This window comes from Pantherophis guttatus, chromosome 3, assembly GCF_059756535.1.
Source record: "Pantherophis guttatus breed Tessera chromosome 3, ASM5975653v1, whole genome shotgun sequence".
Classification (NCBI taxonomy): Eukaryota; Metazoa; Chordata; class Lepidosauria; order Squamata; family Colubridae; genus Pantherophis; species Pantherophis guttatus.
Window position 1 is genome coordinate 122,997,405 of NC_142065.1, and position 21,322 is coordinate 123,018,726.

Sequence of the window (21,322 nt, forward strand, 5' to 3'; positions counted from 1 at the left end):
GGGGCACCATGGCTCAGTGGTTAAAGATGCTGGAGCTGGCCAGCTTTACCTTTACACTGAGATTATTAATGTTACATTTTCGAGAAGAGGGGCTTTCAGTGACTGTTCTGAATCCTCCTTTAGATGACATATATTAAGCAAACTAAAATTAGATAAAGCAAATATTTTAGCACAGAAAGATGGACTTCAATCTTTCATAGCAGCAAGTTATTAAGTGAATTCCAAGAAATAATATTGGAAAATATGAAAAAAAATTAATTTTGAAATTTAAGGAATAATGATTTCATAGCAAAAACAGAAAATAAAAAAACCCTTCATTATGCAGTCTTCAAAATTACCACCTGGAAAGAGAGAGCAGATGTGCATGTAGGTTTCTTCTATTATTTCAAATTTCCAAAATGTTTATAACTTGAAGATTTACTGAGAGTACTGGTCAATGAGTACAACCTCCCAGAAACTTTTTTTTTTCCAGTTGCTGGTATAGGTGAAATCTGCTTTGTTTATTCGGTCCTTATAGGTGCAGTAAAGTCATCAGTCAAACGTCTAGTAATGTCTGCAAAAATGAAGAATATCATATTAAAACATTTATTAAAGAACCTACAACATAGGCAACTATACATTTATTGGTCAAAAATGTTATACAATGCATGGAAGTTCCAGGGGCTGAAATAGAAGCCACAGAAGATTTAAAGCTGATCAGCTTGCTTTCATATACCACCTCTTATGTCCAGCTTTTCCTTCTACAAGCAGATGGAAAGGGCTTTCAGGGAAGTGGCATAAAACAAATCTGCAGAAGCACTGCTCTTGCCAAATGATACCTAAACCTGTTGTCCAGCTGGCACATCATTTGCCCCCCCTTTGCAAACTTTCAAACTGTCACCAAGGCTGCAAACTGAAGACATCAAAAACTAGACGCCCCAATTGTACACCTCCATGGAGAAAATGCCAGATATTTGTTCTCTCTTCTACAGAGCCTTCACAAAAATGAGGTTTGTGCTTCCGCTGACAGTCCTAAAGGTCAGATTTCAAAACATCTTTTATAATAAATGAAATTATCCTCATGGATTAGGAATAATAGAAAATGCAATTTTATTCATAAGACTTTCTGTGAGGTTAGGAGAGTCAATGCTTGCATTTTTTGCAGAGACATAGAGCTGAAATTGGCAGCTAAGTGTGATATAAAGATTTCCAAAATTCTCTTTGGAAAAAAGACAGATCTGGAAGTTGTCCATATGTATTTTAGACAGCATTTTTGTGAGCAGACAGCAGAAACATTTATTTTGCAGCCACTGGAAGTCGTAGTCCCATCTCTGAGTCGCATACTCTGAGTAGCCTTTCAGGATTAAAGGTTAACAAAACTTCATCTTTTTAGCTTTAAAAATTTGGAATTTTATCTTTAAGATGGAAAAACCTTCAGAACCATGAGTTTACCAGTTGCTGGATGGATGGGATTCTTCATCCCATCAGTTTAAAAAGAAAGAACATCAACTTTGTACGATGTTTATATTTTTAAATTTCTTCTAATATATAGCAAAGATTCTATCAAGAGTTGTTGTTGGGAAGCTTTATAAATGCTAAGGGTTGTGAAACTGACTTAAAGATTACGTTAATTAGAAAATATATCTTGCTTACAAAACAAGATTTGAAAGTTGATTCTAGAGCACAAGATAGCTTCATCTAAAGGAAATGTTTGATTTATGGGCCTATGAAGTACCATATTTTTCACACTATAAGATGCACCAGATAATAAGGCGCACATTAGCTTTAGAGGAGGAAACAGCTTGGTCAGCTTCAGCATGTTACTGCAGCCCCAGTATGTGGCTGGACAGGGCTCCACTCCGTTGTGCCCACCACCAGTCAACTGACCTGAACTGCTGCCACTGGCGGGGAACACTGGAGCCTTCACTGCCGAGCAGCTGATTGGCAGTTGGATCGGCCTCCCCGAATACTGATCAGCTGTTCTAGATGGCAGGGATTGCTGCCTCTGTTCACCGTTCCTGCCATTTGGTGGCGGCGATTGGCGGCAGCAGCGATCCCTGCCGCCCAATAGTGGGTTCCACTTACTTTCACTATTGGTTCGGAACTGTAAGCACTTGTGTGTGCTCGCTTTGCTCGCATGTGGTGCTTCTGTGCATGCGCAGAGCATCCGTGATGATGTCCGGGTGGGTGGCCAGAGCCTCCTGCTGCCATCACTACCGGTTCGCCCGAACCAGCCCGAAACCTACCACTGCCACCGCCTAGAACAGCTGATCAGCGGTATTCCAGGAGACCACTGATCAGTTGCTCAGCAGTGAAGACTCCAGGGTTCCCTGGCGGCAGCAAATGGTGGCAGCAGTGACAGGCAGTAAACAGCACCACCACACCAACCCCTGCCGCCGCAATATTCACTATTCATTCTATAAGATGCACAGACATTTCCACCCAGGTTTTCAGGCCATCTTCAAATAAATTGCGTTTCAAACAAAGTCTTTTTTGAAACAAACTTCCATTTTATTTAGCACGGCAACTTTTACACTGACTCCATGCAGCCAGCACTGACGTGCTGACCCAAAATCCCTCCTCTTCCTTCCCCCACTCCTCTGCATTCATTGGCCATCTTCCCAATCATTCACCCCTAATCTACTGCTCCAATTCAAAGAATTTCCCCCCTCCCATCATCTCCTAGGGGACATTATCTCCAGCTAAAGTAAGTAGGTGAAAGGCAACCGTCCCGTTGCAGACACTTGCGTTCTCCTTCTCATGTCAGCACTAGGATAAATGCATCTTGACGTGCTGACATTGTCTTATAGTGCAAAAAATACGGTACTAGAATGTTTTTACAGGAACCAAAAGTTACCACTGAAGATGAACAAATCCCTCTGGACATAATTGAAATGGATCTAGGGTGATTTTAAAATTATAACTTGTAGACAAAGATAGAAATACTGGATTTACAAATGTAATTGGGCGATCATTTAAAAACTGAGTAATACATTAAAAACTATCCTTTTAAACTGAAATATAACAGAATTACTGGAGTCGATTTATTGAAATTAAAAGTGGACTTGAAAGAATTTTGAGAAAAAGAAAAAGATAGAAGAAAACAAGGGTTTTATTTATCTAATCCAAGAGTGGCTGGAGGAAGGAGCGTGTATGTGTGTGTGTTGCTTTTTGATTAAACAATGAGTTCTTATTTCTGATGATGCTTAATGGTTATTTGAATTGGATAATTTGTCTTTTGAAAATGTTTAATGGTATAATGGATTAGCTTTTGATATCTAAATAAAGAGCTATTATTTTGGTAATGTTTAATAGTTTTTAATCTATTTCTGCATGTTTAATTGTTAAGAGAGGGATGAGGGGAAGTTATATTAAATAAAAAGGAAGATTATATACCTCCATTATTAGGTATTTTTGTTAATTTTTATTGGATATTTGCTGATTTGTAAGGAGAATTGAAGATTTAGATATGTTTTTATAGAAATTAGGGTGAGGTATGGAATGAAGAGGTATTTGACTGTTTTGAGAGGCACTGATAAGTTATTAATGTTGAATATATATTTCTTGGGTGTAAAATGGAAGTTTCTTCTTATTTTTTATTTCTTTTCTTTTTTAAAGTTCTGCACTTTCTAATTTTTTTCTTTTATGAATTATTTTTGTATTGTTTTTATATTTGTCTTGTCTGTTTAATATAATCCATAATAAAATTATGTTGAGAAAATGCTACTTTATGGTATCTTTTACAGACTGCATTACACTCACCCTTTTGACTTTTCCAGGTTGTAAATTCTGACAAAAATCTCATTACATATAATGTCACAAAATTCTGTGCAATAGCACATAGAACCTGACATGAGATAATGCCACTTTTGTGAATCTAATTCTGTCTTATCAGTCTTGGAGCATTTTAAATTTTAAATGTTTTTGTTTATGTAGGTTGTCTACACTGGTCAATTCTCTAACAAATGACTTACTGTACAGACTTACAAACAACACAATTGCTTAGTTATTATGCATGCTATCTTGCTTGCTTTGGCTATAATTTCTCTTTCCACTCTTCCTTCTCTGTAGACTAAATAGTGGATTAGAAAAATTGATGTGGCTTGTGATTCTGAATATCTGAATGAATGCATTTAAAGTGGATCTCTGAAACATGTACAAATGCTCAGTTACAAGAGGGTAATATGTATAATATGTATATGTATTTTTGCAGCAATTCTTCTCAGCCCCACGGAGTTTACAATCAACAAGTCTCTGTCTCTCCCGTGCGGTCTGGATTAATGGCTTCGGTGGGCCGTATCTGGCCCCCGCGTCGTAGTTTGAGGACCCTGGTGTCAGACAAAGAGATGAATGCCATCCATTTTATACTTTTGTATCAAAAATTCAACTGGCAATAGTCCTCAGATAGCTTAGCAAATGATATTGGCAGCCATTCCAGACAAACATGAAAATGTTAAGAAGAAAAAAGGAAACTAGCTGCTACCACATGATGCAATTCCTAGAAGAGTAACATGCCCACACTAACATAACAGAGACAGCATCACCAGCAAAATTAACAGTTTACCTGTGATGTGTGTCTCTGTGTCTGCCAGCTGTAAAAATGTTTGGATTCAGGTGAGCAGTAGTAAATTGATACCAACTTCTGAGTTGGATTTTTCAAACAAATACTTCAGAAGGGAAACCCCAGGGAAATATAAAGTAGCTATGATACTTCTAATAGTTATGCTTCCCATCTAGAGCTTTTAGTTTATATTTTCACTATATTGTTGATCCAAAAAAATCTGTTATTTACTGTTTATATGAACATTTATCTAAAGTCAAATAAACTTACAGTCATATAAACAATTTGTGCTGATGTAAGACCAAGTTCATAATCTTGGGATGGATGTGTATATTGGGAGGTTAAATGTGGACATTATGGAATAACAATTGTACCCTATGTTCTATTTAAGATGTAATTTTCTCTATGTAGAAACAGTTCATTTTTATATAAAACTCTAATTTCCTAAAAGATATAAAGCAGTTTCTGTTTAAATTGATATTTCTCTTGTACAGACATAATAATTTACAATGTCTATTTATTTAGAAATACATTCTAGGCTGTTTAAAATGGTTGAGTTTTTATATGTAGAATTTCAGCTAAAATTGCATCTTGTCTAACTGAAGAGAAAAAGTTACTTAATTCAAAGGCAATCAAATTTATTTAAAGTGTATATATACAATGTACATAAGACAATGAGGATGCAAGACCTCTAGTTAGTTCCTTAGCATAATTATAATCAATGCTCCCAGGAACAGAGAAATGCATGTTGCAATCAAGCACAGTTGTTGCTACTGTGTCTTTGATCTGTCCCATGAGACTTCTGTAAATGCAAATGCCATTTCATCAGCTCTCTCCTAGTAAAGAACTTTTAAACAACGTTATCCATCTCCTGCAACGTCATGTGTATGTTTATGTATGCCAAATACAATATACACATTCCTTTGAGAATGGAGTTAGTTGTATGATTCCCATAAACAGAAGAAAAAGATGGACGTATTTGTATTTAACACTGCTAGCTCTTTTTTTTTTTTTTTAATACACAGGAAAATGTGTATTCTTAAATTCTTAAATGAAAAAGTTCATTGTACATAATGCTTCATCTTGATGGAATGACAAAAGGGAATTTGTTATCATAGCAGAATAGTCTAAGTGGCCTTGCATGTTCCTCTGATACCACTTTAAGCAAAAGGGGCTAAATCATTTAAACAGAGCTGCCCATCCAGCTCTCTGGGGATGTGACAATTCACACAATCCATGACAATCCACACATAAGCCCATTTTTAGATAAGCCAACCCTCATGCTGTTGGTATTTTGGTTAAAAATTTGAAAGTCAGCTTAATTGCAGATGGATTATATGTGAGTATATACGGGGTATATGGGTATTTGAAAAAGTATTATCGTATATACTTGGAGATAAGCCCATATGTAGATAAGACAAACTCATCATCTAAAATTAGTCTAATTAAAATTAGTTTAGTCTAAAATAAGACTAAAGTTCTATAGTCTTATCTGTAAGTATATACATTAATTATATCTTGCCACTCTTTTATCAACCACAAAATAAATCTTAATAAAGAATTTTAGCCATGGTCAGTTGAATTTGTTTTTCATTCTTTTCCAGGGGTACAGTATGCACCTCTTCTGCTACTTTATCTTCTGGAGTGCCTCTGAAAACCTGAAGGCTTGCCAGGATCCACAGGTAGTGGGGGTCTGCACAATTGTGATGTGACCTGAGCCAATCATCACCTCTGCATTCTAGACAGCAACTAAGGCCTTTGTTGATTTGTCATCAAAAACAGGAAATTCTCTTTGGAAGTGAGCAAACCATCAAGCACCTGGGATAAACTGATTGAATAGGACATTCCTCTGTTAGAGGAGTCTGCTCTCCCAAAACACCAACTCTCCCCCACTTTTACCTATCACATCCTCACGTCAAAAGGCTCCATCAATAACACAATCATGGAGAAAATCTATCTAAATAAGGCCAACAATTTACTGACATACTAAGAGAGGAGCAGTTTTGCTCTCAACACTATCTCCCAACAGTGGCACTTATTGCCACTATAGCTGAATCCAGCTAGTTTGCTGCTGGCCATCCTCTTCTTCTCTTTCTTTACATTTTTCCCAGCATCAGAGCCTTCTCTAGGGATCTAAATCTTTATATAATGTGTCTGAAGTAGGATAATTTGAGCCTGACCATTTGTACCTTGACTAAGAATCTGGGTTAATTTGTTAAATAATTATGATAATGTAATTGCTAAGAGTCAATATGAATTCAACAGCACATAATCAACCAATTACTGGTGTTATTGATTCTTATCTATCTTATGGTATTAAATTTTATCTTGGTGTTTAAATTATTGATTATATATTGCTGCTGCTTTAATTGTTTGTTGTTTGACAAATTATAGTGAATCCATAGGTAAAGATAAAGGTTCCCCTTGTTCAACTTGGTGCTTATCTCCGTTTCTTAGCCGAGGGAGCCAGCATTGTCTGAAGACACTTCCGTGTCACATGGCCAGCATGACTATATGCCAAAGACGCATGGAACACCGTTACCTTCCCACTAAAGTGGTACCTATTTATCTACTCACATTTGCATGTTTTCGAACTCCTAGGTTGGCAGGAGCTGGGGCAATTCACCCTGTCATGCAGCACTTGGGTCTGAAACCCGGGCTGTCAGCTTTCCATTTGACAAGCTCGCAACATTTGTGAATCCATACTAGATGTCTAATAGTAGATACCCCTCAACCATTAAGAAGGAGAGAAGGTGCCACTCAATATACACCTCTGAACGACTGAAAAATTATAATTGATAATTCATGGCATCCACTCAAAGCAAAATCTAAGACAAGGTGCCTTGTTTGTTGTTTTAACGATAACTTGAGACAGCCTCCTGATTTCATGGATTTCGTTAAATTTGGGTTCACTTTCTGAAGTATCTTCAGCATGGATGTTAAAATTTTCTAAGAACCATAGTCCTGCAATTCTGCACCATTAGATTAGCTCCAGATAACACAGATCCAGTGCATTATGTACTACAAGTATATATGTCATGCTTCTCAAGTATATATATCTATGCATGGTGCTTGGATATAATTTTTTAAATGAAAGTGATGATTGCTTTTGAACAAGCCTATTATCAATCACCATGATGGGCAATGTTGCAGATATCCAGTTTTATGTCAAAGCTAATGTTATCCTGACAAAAACAATTTATGATGTAGATTGGCAGGCAGTACATTATTCATCAAATCACCTAGGTAGACTGAATGTAGGGTTGAATTTAGGTTTCCATTATCTTAACCAATATATCACATTGGCTGTCAACTGTAGGTTTGACATTGTTTATGGCATTCTGACCGCCTGGTTACAACCTAAATATTTCAATTATTTCAGATATGGCTTTTATATAAATAAGCAGGGAAGTGTTTTTGTTATTATTGCTCTTTATATATGTGTGAGGAATGGAGATTGTGAAGAAATACTAAAACAGACTATTTAATTCTGCTCCTTTGAGGATTCATATCCAACCTCCTCTACTTTCTTATCAGATGTTCTACAGTTAAAGTACCTTTATTTAAGTTACTATGAAAGCAAATGGAATGGAGATTTATCTTGTGACGTGTTTGCTGGTGAAGAAATTTGGCTATTTCCACCAAAAAAATATTTTGGGACAAAATTCTCTGTAGGTGTACAAATACAAATCTGAGAACGCGTAAATTATATCTGAAGCACAATTCAAGGCTAGCAGTCTGCTGATATTTCTTTTGCTATTTTTTTTATCCTGAAACCTCTTTGTTACAGATGTATTAATTTAAGTAATTTAACATGGAATACTTTTTCTGTTTGAACATTTAGATATTTCATAGAATTAGAAAGATAATTTCAATTTAATCTAGGAAATTTAAGAGAGAGAGTTAAAACAATACTTTCCCCACTCCAAGTAAGGAAACTCAAGCAAAGCTCATTCAAAAATCTGGCAAGAACAGTTCAACAAATATGGAAAACATTGCAGGACAAATAAGGAAAGATGGTCACAAATGAGACATTCCATTCAGTCATAAAACAGGTCAGTCACATAATTTCATGATCTTTTTTGGAGCAGTTGTTAAGTGACTGCTTGGTCATTAAGTGAACCAATGCTTTGCACTGGGTGCAATTTTTGCTGAAAACCAGAAATAAATGCTGAGTTTTGGCAAAACCATCATAAAAAGCAGGCCATGTGACAGTGGGACCTTACAAATGGCTGTAAATGCAGCTCAGTTGCTGAGTGCTGTGTTTGGTCACATGGTTACAGGGAGGGGGGGGACTATTGGAATTTAGTATCTCAGTCATAAGTAGACCCAGGTAGGTCCATTGGAGGTCAAGGACTGCCTATATTTGAAAAGCATACATTTAATCAATCAGCATTTTCTTATGTCATGTTAATAGGGAGGAGTGGATTAATCTGTTGAATTTGATTTTGCCTAGTTTCTCAATTTTTCAAACTTAACATCACAGTCTCGTGTTCAATTTCACTACCCTTTTTAAAAGTTCATATGTAAAGGTTCTCATACACACTTACAGATCACCATATTTTTCCTAATGAACACACTTGCACATCGTACTTTCCTTTCATAATGCAATCTTGTATTGTTTTCACTGATATAAACAGTTTCCACACATTTTTGGTTTTGAAAAATGATTGTATTGAAATGTTACTTCATTCTGGTTTGGAAAATACAAATACATTTTCTCATGTGATTGATGTGTATGAAAAAGTTGCAGATTTAAGAATAAATGCAAATAATGCAGTCCTGTTATATAAATATTTCACCTATAAGTCATATGACACAGTTTTCAGCTGCTCAGGTTTTTTTCCTCATCATTAGGAATGGAATCTTATTCATATTCTTATGTCACTATGCCGAAAAGAACAGTGCTAATGCTATTCCCATAAAATAATTCAAATTTATAGTGAGAGATTATTACAATAAGAGGCAGATAGAATGCATTTTTGCCTGGTGCAAACTATGTAAACTATTAAAAACATATTTGGTTGGAAAGTATGTCTCAACATCATTCATCTTTGATTAATAAAAGACACTGTCTCCAAATAAAATATTAGGTAATTGTCTGATTTAAGTGGAATCACTTCCAAGGAAAGCGAGCAAAGTTAAATCGATGAAACATTTATAACTATTTTTTTAAAAAAATTAGATTTATATGCCGCCCTTCTCCAGAGACTCAGGGCGGCTTACAATGCGTTAAGCAATAGCCTTCATACTTTTGTATATTTTATACAAAGTCAGCTTATTGCCCCCACAAACTGTCAAACCTTGATAGGTTACCCTCTGAAACATAAATGGCTTCATCATAGAAATTTGCTAAATGATTATGTAACTCTGATACAGAAGGCTAGTTTTCAGTTGATGCAGGGATATAATGCAGACTTAATGACCAACCTGAAGAGCTGGCCATTTAGGCAAGCTGTTCTTTGAAAACTCCTCAATTCTCTTTATCTGCAGGCTGGTTTTGCAAGAGTTAAATCAGTGCCCCAGCAACCCAGTGAGTGCATCTATCCAGCAATGCTCTGCTGCCCAGCAGCTTCCTTCTTCCTTTTCAGGATTGCACTGGAAATTGCCCAAACAAGCAGAACCAAGCAGACTGCAAAGGTCACACCTGGCGTGTGGCCAGCTTGCTCTCTGGCTCCAAAACTGCACCCCCAATTGCCAGGTTCAGGGCAGTCTATGTTTTCCCTCTTTTGTTTCCCTTTTCTTCCCCCAGCTGTTCCATTCATAGGCCCAAGCTCAGCAATCTGCCCTTCCAGAAAAAGAGCCCCTTATTAAGCTGAGCTAACTCAAAGGGCCAGCTCAGCACGTGCCACTCCTTATCGGCACCATCTCAAGATCCTATTCCATGGTGCTTAGGCAACAAAAAAAGTAAATGGTTTTAACTCCCATTGGCTCCCCTGCAGCAATTCAAACAAAAGTGCAAAGCAACAAAGACATTTTCCACCATGGCAGGTGTTGGTGTCAAATTCTGCCTGAAGCAAACAGGCGCAAGAAAAAGAAAGAAGAAAGAGAGAGAGAGAGAGAAAAGGAGAGAGAAAGAAAGAAAAGAAGGAAGGGAGAGGGTTTTCTAACAAAGCTTAGAAATTCAGGGCCAGAGGGCTACCAATAATATTCTTCCTAGTGCTCCTTAGCGAACCAGACATAAACAAGGACCATTTGATCTCAGAGCAAACCCAGTGGAAAAGCAAGAGACCAATCAAAATTAAATGACAGCTATTTCAGCTTCATGTAAGCAACAGAAGGAATGTAGTTAGTAAATTGAGAATGACGCCATGTGAGCAAACTCTTACCTTTCTCAATTACCGTAACGAGATCATTACATATTTTAATCTAAAGGGAAAGAACACAAATGTATGTAAATATGGGAATAGTGCACCTGCTGCTCTGATGACAGTCTTATACACATATTATTAGAGTTATTAGAAGAGAAGAGGACACAAGTTGGAAATAAACCTAATGAGCATCAGCAACATTATGAAATAATATGTAGATTAGTAATAATTCTACAATGCTGTTTTCGCTTATTTTAATACATTGTCTAATATAGTTTATTAAAAGCTTGAAAATTGTACCTGGAGTTATCATGCAGATAGACTAGCATATTGGTATATTCAACTTTATTACAATCTTCCCCCAAAACTCAGAGTAATGTTTCTCTTTATGCAGTTGTGAACTTGTAAATAAATATTCAGAAATGGATATCACCCAATTAAACAAACAAATCCGTCCTTACTGTTTTGTTTTTACAGCATGGTGGAAGTTTGTATTTTTGGCAAATACGATAGAATATTGTTGCACTTGTTATGTTTTCCCATCCACTCAATTTTTAAAGATTTTACAGATAGTTCTTAAGTTACGAATGTAATGGAGCCTGTCCATTCCATTTGTAACCAGAGGATTCGTGGGAGTGAATCTCATACCTTGAATGTGATCACTCCCTTTCGCTCCCTCATTCACTAATCGACTGCGCAGCTTGTTAAGTGCACATGAGATATCTCGGGGTGGGGAAGGCCATGCGGGGGGGGGCGGCTAGTGATGGAACAGGCCACGTGCTTCAGACTACCCAAGGTCTCCCCCGAGCCGCATTCTCTCTCCCTGGGGTCCTCATAATTGGTCCCCCCCCCAACCTGCCACACCAGTTCACTTACCTGATGAAGATCTGTCTCCTCTCTAGTCTGTTTCTTTGCCTACTCTCTCCTTTTCTGTTGCCAAAATCTTCCTCAAGCAGTTCAGCAGCAAGAAAGGAGGCCCGGAAGGGCGCACATGCCCTTCCAGGCCTCCTTTCTCACCACCGAACTGCTTGAGGATGGTTTTGGTGACGAAAAAGAAGGCCCAGAAGGAATGCCTGTGAAGACCTGGCAGGGGGCTGAATAGGCAGGATGAATGTTACAGAGCCTCTGCGGTCGTTCATAACGGTGAACTGCCGTGGTGCTACAAAATTCGTAATTTCAGGACTTGTTCGTAAACACTAGGGGGTGCTTATTGTGTAACTTCGAATGTTCACTAAGGGAACGCTCATAACCTGGGGATTATCTGTATAAACTAGGTTTTATACTAAAAAATATAATTCAGAATGAAGTATTTCTTTACCACTTAATTTTTGAACATGCCCCATGACAAACAATAACTTTTTAGGATTTTGATGAACTAGCAAATAATGCAAGGGACGTAGCTTGGCCCTCTGTGATAATTTTATCATATGGGAAGTTATATATCTTATATATCTACGAGGTTAATAAAATACGTACTGTAGCACACAATCACGTTTCCCATACTTTCTATTTCTCTGGCTCATCATTTTCAATCTTTTGGGTTATTAGCAAATCTACCCTTCAGAGAACAGATGGCAAAACATTACAGTGTGTCAAAATGATTACTCCTTTGCTCACAGACATGATGTTATAAACACGATGTTATAAAGCTATCAAGGCAGGAGCGAGACATCTTTAACTCTCAAAGGAATGAAGTATGAGGGGAACTGGTTGATATCCTTTTGTAATTCAATAACCCTAATATACTGACTGAAGAACCATTTTGGCACTATCAAATCCCATTAACAACATTACAGAAGATGCAAGGCTGCAACAGGTTAAAGCATAATGTAAACATTTTCTTTGGACCATTTTATCATTGTAGCCTGTACTAAGTATTTTTGAGCATTCCAAGAGCCTGAGACTTGAAAAATAACTCCTGAATATATGATGATCTAAAAATTTCCCCCTTTTGCCATTTTGTCCACCTGGTCTCTTTGCAGACCCTCCACTGGTGGAGGATAATTAATAACCAGGTTCTCATTTACACAATAGGAATTAATGGCTCCCAAAGTTCTTCTTAATCCAATACTACAAACTGCATTTCAGCAACAGCACAACAAAAGATTTACTTATCTGGTTTTGCAGATGAAATTCCTTTATCATGCGTCTCTGCACCAAATGGTTAATAAAAATTGGGTAACAATGGATCTGGAATACAAGCTTTAAGACAGGAACGAGGCTAGGCAACTGCCCATTGCTATTGTTGCCTGTAGGTGTCTTCATGCAACATCTAAAATTAATATCAGAAGCCTCTGATCCATGATCTCTCTTCTTCAGAAGCTTATTCCATCAAATAATTGTAGAACTGAAAGCTGATTCAGAGTTTACATTTAAGATTTTTCAAGGTTTATGTGTTTGTGTTTTTGTGTGTGTGTGTGTGTACACACACAGAGTATATACGGTATACTGTGTGCTGTAAACCTGAACACTGATCAGTAACAGGCCTGGTCCTCAGCTAATATAGTCTGCACAGATATTCTATAAGTTACATATAATTCCTTTACAAAAGTTATGCTAGTCAGTTATCCTGTATTACCAAGCAGCCTATTTGGTGAGACCCTATTGTAAACGTCTGGTTGACTGTAATAAATTCTATTATTTGTGCCTGTATTATGCTTTTTTGCATATGACAATATAGTATTAACCTTTTGAAAATAGTCTTTCCTATCTTCCAAATCATTAGCCTGCTTATGAATGAGCTCTTCTTGTTCTTGTTGCTGACAAGTGTATCTCTTGTCTGGCTGCCGGGCCAAGCTGGGCTTGGCTTCTTCGGCTGTGGAAAAAAAAGAGCCAAAAGCAGCCCCTGAGCTACAAGCATGCCCTTTGCCTTCGCTGCTTTTGGCTTTTTTTGTGGAACAGTTCCCGCAGCCAATCCAGGCATGCCTTGTCTTGGATAAAGAAAACACCAAAGGTCAGTTTCTGGTGAAGCACAGGGCAACAGGGGGTCAAAAGGGCATAGATGGGGAGGAATCTAGGCAACTGGAGGGGAGTTGAAGTGCCTTTGTGGTTATAAGTGTGTTTGGGCTGCCCTGTATCTGAATTTTGATCATATGATAGGGAGGTGCTGGAACAGTCATAACTTTGGGCACAGGTTGTAAGTTCCTTAAGATCTGTTTAACTCATTCCTTGCATCAGACTTCACACAAAAAGAAAGTATAGCCCAGCCTACCAAAAACATAATTGTAAAAGACAGACTAGAAATAAAAATTAAAATAAGCAAGAAAATGGAAAGAAAACACCTGTCTGATCTTGATGAATATAAATCCCTAGATCCTGATGGATTACATGCCAGAGTTCTGAAGGAGCTGCCAGATATTATTTCAGAACCATTGTACCATATTTTCCAAAAATCCTGGAGCATTGGGGAATTAACAGGATTGGAAAAGAGTTGATGTGCTTCCCATCTTAAAAAAAAAAAAAGGGTGGGGGTGGGGGTGGGGAAATAGGAAACTACATACCAATAAGCCTAATATCAATACCTGGGAAGATACTGGAAAAGGTAATAAAAAACAGATATGCAAATATCTAGAACAGGGGTGTCAAACTCGCAGCCCCTGAGCTGGATGCGTCATGTGCCGGCCACGCCCACCCCCGCTTTAGCGAAGGGGAAAAAAGTCACAATACGTCACATGTTGATGATGTGATGACGTGAGTTTGACACCCCTGACCTAGAAACTAGATAGTGATTATTATTAAGCCCAATTAGGGGACTGAAATGATATAGAGTCTTCTGCTTGGGTAGGAGGTTGGATTAGAAGACTTCCAATGTCCCTTCCAACTCTTGTTATTCTGTTTCTGTTTCACCTTCATTCAGTGCCATCATAACAGTTGCTGAAAGTACTACCTGTATATGTAAAATTAATCAGTCACATGAAAATCCAGTTATCCAACCTTGTCAGGTGTAAAAGATACATTATTATGTTAAGTTGCACACAGATTTATTCCAACCTATATACAAGAATCTAGTCAACTAATGGTGAGAACTAAATTGGCACTAGATAAAAGTAAATGGAATTCAAGTGTGGATTGTTTGTGGCAACATAAAGACAGCTAATGACATGTTTAACTGCTTCCCCCAGCTCTGCCTGCTCTTCCCCTGCAACCTTTAGCCATTGTATAATTCTCTAAAAAGAGTAAAAAAATAGACAGAATCATAGAATTGTGGGATTTCAAGGATTCATAAAAGTTACAACACTCTACAATGTACAAGTAAATATATTTGATGTTTTGCTTCCAAGCCATGAATCCCCCACCTTATATGTATGATACATATATTTCCTCCTTAAATATATTGCATTTCTTTCTGTTGAAGAATACCTTTTTCAGATATCCAGATTAAATTTCAATCCTGACCTATCATCCTAGATAGTAGTGATTCTTAGTAAAAGCATAAAAAAGAGGTTTTTTTATCTAGCTATGTATGATACAGGATCCAACACCTCTATCACAGTGGCTTGCAACAAGAAATTATATTTAGTATACAGACTTTAGTTTCACAGAATACAGTATGCTCCAGATGTCGGACTGGATAAAATGTTAGGAGTCAACGCAATAAAGCTGATATTAGTTACCCTTTTTGCCCCGACATGGTGTGGAACAATATTGTAATAAATATTAATAGGGACAAGTGATGGCAGGATCAGGGAGGGGCTGGATTTTGTCTAAATATGATACCAAGACTATTCTAATCACTTTGTGGGGGATGTATATTGAAAATTAGATGGGTGATATTTTGCTATATCTCATGAATCTCTTGGTAGCTTTCAACACCATTAACCACAGCATCCTGGCTTGTCTTGTGGGCACAGGGCTTTGAGAGAGGGCATCCTTTCAGAAGATGGTGGTGGAGGATGTCTCTCTGATGCATCTCAGGGTTCTGTCTTGTCTTCTTTGCTTTTTAACATCTACATGAACCCAATAAGGCAGGTCATTTAGGGCTTTGATACAGAATGCCATCAATATACTGATGCAGTTCTATTGTTTCTTAAATCTAATTCTGAGAAAACAATCAGTATCCTTGAATGTTGCTTAGATTTAATAATAGTCTGGGTAAGGGAGAACAAGCTGAAAATAAATTCAAGTAAGATTAGACAACCAATGACCTGTTCAGTTATCATTTTAGAGATATTTCCTTTCCAGATTCCTCAATGCCTTTAATAATGGCATTGCTTCTAATGCACTTTAAAAATAAAAAATCAGTCCTTAAAAATTCAAGGACATATTAAGAGATGTATCTGTCTTGAAAGTTAAAATGGGACAACTTGCTGCTGCCATCTTGCCACTACCTCACCTCCAGCATCTATCCATGGCCACCTCACCACAAGACATCTCAGCCCAGCCAACTCACTGTGGGGATAACTTGCTGCGATCCTGGCTCTTCCACTCTGGTTTCCAAAGCCGGCCCAGTTTAAGGGAAGCAAAAGTTCCAGCCAGACCGCACTCCTCTAAAGGCTCACTTTCCAGCACCCATCAATAAATGGCAGGCTAAGTGGGAGTTATTGTTCCGTGCATGTGCCCACTCACACACACACCCCATTCAGAGCTTGGGATCTTTTATCCGCATCCGAGCTGGATCCTGACGGCTCCCGGGTAGGGAAAGGGGCAAACAAGGACAGTGATAGGACCACTATACCTGGAACAATGACTCCCGCTTAATCAGGAGTCCCACTCAGGGTCCAGCCCAACATGCTGAAGGAAAGGTCCTTTTTCCCAAGCCCAGGCACAATTGGCAGCTTGCCAGTTTGGATGCCAAAAAAAGTCCCCAAGCTTAGAATGGTGGGTGTCTGTGTGTATGCACGGAAGAATGAGTCCCACATAATAGGCAAATTAGCTTATTTGAGGTATCTTGGTTAAAAAGGTTTTACATTATAGTGCACCATTTCACCCTGTTAAAGATTACAGACATGAAGGTTTTAGTAATATATGGATAGAGATGCTGTTGGTAAGGAGACTGGAATCAGAGACTGAGATAACCCCTGATTTGATGAGGTTGCACGCTACTTGTAAGTAAAAGTTTATCGTTTGGGGCCACTCTAAATTTGCAACTTATTCCTCCTCCCACTTTTCTCTTTCTAATTTTTTAATTCTCTCTATTGCATTTTTAAATGTACTTTTTTAGTATTTCAAGTTTGCTAAACTTGTTTTGTTTTAGTCCTTTTTTCTTCTCTTATCAAGAGCCCTTAGTCCTTCGGGAGAAGGACGGTATAAAAATTAAACAAACAAACAAACAAACAAGTATACAACACATAATCCATATTCATTCATACACATACTGCCCCCCCCCCCAGTAATAACACAATGTAGATTAATATAAAGGTATTTAGATTAGGAGATACATCTTTATTGGAAAATAAATACCTTGATATATGTTTTTTCCTTAATTTCTAAATTTCATTTCCAATGTTCTACTTAATTTTGAAAAAGTCAAATAATCATAATATATGTAATATTAATATCTTCAATTATAATATTGGTAGAAAAACTACTTTCTCTTATCTGTATACATTATTCTAAGGCACATAATTGAACATTAAGAATCTAAGTATATTATATAAATATCACTGTGTTGAAATAACATATTTCATTTAATTTGAATCATGTACTTCCAACATTTGCTCTCTTTATTATTTTTGTCAGCCAATCTTCAACTCCATATTAATCAAGACATTCCATTATTCAATTCAATCCAACACAAGTTTATTATATCTTTTTTTGAATCAACAATTGTAAAATAACCTTTCATTCTCACGTTCATGCAATTTCAGTAAGCTGTTGAAGAGCAAAAACCTAGTCTAACATCCTCTGCCCAGCATAAAACTGCACTGACCTTCCCAAATTTTGTCCATTCTAGCGCTTGTACTCTTTCAACCAAAATTCTGTCATACACCTTCCCAGCTTCACTTAATAGGTTTCTCTGTTGTTTTTGCATTTTTTCTAGTACAAGGGAATACAGCATGGACACACCATAAGTACACTTGATCTTAGCCAAGAGGCTGAGGACCAATGACATGCCATAAATAAAATCCATATTTTAACTTTTTCCCAATCACATCACCTGTACCTGCAGTCTTACCATTAAGCATGTTGAATATTCTCTCACTGCATTTAACAATGCTTGTTGAAAGGGAGAGAGATTTGATTGGCTCATTAATTTGAATTTTATGAGATTTGCTGCCCTCTATTTAAACTGACTAATTAACTTTCATATCAAAATTGCTGGGAATGTTTTCTCCCCTTCATTAATAATAATAATAATTTTATTTCTATACCGCCCTTCTCCCGTAGGACTCGGGGCGGTGTACAGCCAATTTAAAAACACAAGACACAACAATGATTAAAAATTAAAATAATTAAATAGATTTGGCTGGTTTAAAACCCCAAAAATTTAAAATACCCCAATTTAAAATCATTATGTTGATAGCCCGGCCTGGCGGAAGAACAGGGTCTTCAATGCACAACGAAACACCCGGAGGTCGGAGATCTTACGTATTTCCGGGGGCAGTTCATTCCACAGGGCTGGGGCTCCCACAGAGAAGGCCCTCCCCCTGGGTGTCACCAGCCGACATAACTTGGCCGATGGCTCCCTGAGGAGACCCTCTCTGTGGGAGCGGACTGGCCGGTGGGAGGCTACTGGTGGCAGAAGTCGGTCTCGAAGGTACCCGGGTCCTATGCCATGGAGCGCTTTAAAGATGGTAACCAGCACCTTGAATCGCACCCGGAAGACCATTGGGAGCCAGTGTAGCTCGCACAGGAGGGGTGTCACACGGGCGCAACAAGTTGCGGCCATAACCACCCGCGCGGCCGCATTCTGGACCAGTTGGAGCCTCCGAGTGCTCTTCAAGGGGAGCCCCATGTAGAGAGCATTATTATTATTATTATTTTATAATGTATTCTTTTTAATCATTCTACTACTATTGTTATATAAACAGTTCAGTTGTTCACAATGCTCAAATCATAAATTGTTCTATAAAATTATGAAACTCTTTCATAAGACAATGACAAATAATCTGTGTTTGATAGAATATATAAATAATATATACAAATCAAGTCACAGCTGCACATTTTAATAGAGAAAAGATTAATCAAAGCTTTATTTATAAGCTTGCCTAGTATTGTTTAGTATTCCAGTTCAACAAAGATCAATAGAGGCCATTCCCGTCTCTTGACGCCTCTCCAGGAAACAGAGGTGCGATTATGTAAATAGCACTAGTTCCTCTATACTTCTGCCAGCTTGCTTATCTCCAAAGCCTTCTGCCTGCTGCCATTGGCGACCAATACAGTATGTGCATCTATCCCATATCTCTTAACAAAGCTCGAGAAGTACAGCCAGTCATGTTAAACTGTGATGCATGTCTAGTTTTATTTGTAAAGTGATTCATTTCAATACCTTTAATCTCTGTTGTATTTAGTTCATATATAAAAAATAGCTGATCAGTTAGAATAAGAAAGAAAACAGATGCATCCAGACATTCACTGATGCTAGGGATAATCCATTGATTTAACAATGCAACACAGCATTGCAATATAATTAGGAAATGTCAGTGTCAGAAGATGGACATTGACTATACGGAATAAAGGAATGTTCTTCTAGAAAGGCACCTGGTTGGTTTGCTATTCTTTTGCAAGACAGCAGTAAATCAAAAAATCAAAATAAAACAATTATGTTTTAAACATTACACAATAATTAAATAAATTTATCTCATAATAAAAACAGGTTTGCAATAAATCAAACATCTAAGCACTGATATTGCCTGACAAAACATTGTAGTTATCTTGCACTCTCCTAACCTAATCTCCATTTAACATTACTAGCAATGGCTCCTACTGTGAGGGAATATTTTTTTATAAGAATGCACTGATTCACAAATAGCTTTTGCACAACATATTCTCAGCTCAGCAAGAAGTCTACACTCTTGAATGAACCAGAACACATTAGTGAGAGAAAGTTCATTAACCTTGCTAGATTCGGAGGGTTAACAGGGTACTGAAAAAAGGAATTGAGTGAAAAGCTCTGTTGCAAAACAAATTAAAATGAATGTCATCATTCCTTTTGATATTCATTAGCTAATTCACAGGGAAAGTGGGTTTTTTTTAAAATTTGCAGCTATTTATCAGTGAAAAACAGGTGAACACCTGCTGTTCAAGTCATTCTTAGCGATGATGATGATAATAGTAATAGTAGTAACTGCAGTACTAATAAATACAATACAGAGACTTACCGCATCCACTATGGGAGTAACTGGGAGAGGGAGAGAAAACCTGAGCAGCAAAATCTTCAAATGACAGTAGTTCTTTATGATTCCGGATTATTTCATCAAGATATATTGCTCTTTCCTCATAACTGTTGGAAATAGGCTAAGGAAATACATTCTGTAACCAAGCCTTAACCATTCAGCTTTGTATTTAATACATAATATACAGAAAGAAAAGTCTACCACAGTTGCTATGGTATATTTCCAAAACTACAGAATTCTAAGTGTTGCAGTAATTAACATTTAGACTTTTTCACATAAATGTAATATTTTCAGTACTAAGCAAATTATAGTATTAAAAACACTGGTTTTCAAATTAAATGTAATGGGTCTTTGTCAGTGATAAATTGATAAATTAAAATTATATAATAATGACGAAAAGTGTTATAATAGATATATACATGCAGACGTATATCTTAATATGAATATGGTCATGCACATACATTTGAGATATTATGACAGAAAAAGAATTAGAAATGTTAATTACTTCATTTAAAATAAGAATATGCTCGACTATAAGACACACTTTTCTCTCCCCCCAAAAGTGGGTGGAAATGTCTGTGCGTCTTATAGAGCGAATATGGCGGGGGAAGGGGCATTGATGCGGCACCAATCAGCTGTTCTACGTAACGGGGATTGCTGCCACCTATTGCCGCAGCCGCCCGTTCACGGCAATCTCCGGTGAATGGGCGGTGGTGGTGAGTGGGCCATGGCAAACGGGCAGTGGCGGCAAAGGCGAACAGGCCATGGCAAATGGGCTGTAGCAGCGGCGAATGGGCGGTGGAGGCAGAGGCAGATTTTTTATTTTTTGTTTTCCTCTAAAGCTAATGTGCATCTTATAGTCCGAAAAATAGGGTATATAGCTATCAATTATATTCTTAAGACATGCTAATGTTTCATGCCTGAATCTTTCCAGAAATATTGGCAATTTCTTGAGCTAGTCAAAATTTAAAAATAGAACATGTGTACACTTTAGTCTTAAGCATCTAAAATTAAAGATGTTGCCTTTAATTAAAAACCGGCAACCTGGAACACACACCATATAAATGCATAATCAAAAGCCAGTCACCAATAAAGCTTACAAGCATAACAAGCAGAAGCAACTTTCCAGCTGTCTTAACTGGACCCCTGCTTGTGATATCTTTTCATAGGAAAGACAGCAAACCTCTCTCTTTGTG

General features: G+C 37.5%; 1 protein-coding gene across 5 annotated transcripts in view; it reads right to left on the reverse strand.

The window, feature by feature from the left end:
- Positions 1-234: 234 nt before the first annotated feature.
- RALGAPA2 (Ral GTPase activating protein catalytic subunit alpha 2) overlaps positions 235-21,322 on the reverse strand; it is a 172,026-nt gene continuing 150,938 nt past the window's right edge. For 2 of the 5 annotated variants that reach the window (XM_087890205.1, XM_034411754.2), the window contains 3 exons: positions 20,112-20,233; positions 10,870-10,909; positions 235-553 (listed from right to left, as the gene is read on the reverse strand). In XM_087890205.1, the coding sequence (XP_087746331.1) occupies positions 10,905-10,909; positions 20,112-20,233 (127 nt within the window). In that variant the 3' untranslated portion in view covers positions 235-553; positions 10,870-10,904. Of the gene's footprint in view, positions 554-10,869; positions 10,910-12,874; positions 13,003-20,111; positions 20,234-21,322 lie in introns of those variants that run through there. The other 3 variants (XM_034411756.2, XM_034411753.2, XM_060691093.2) reach the window with 2 other exon arrangements.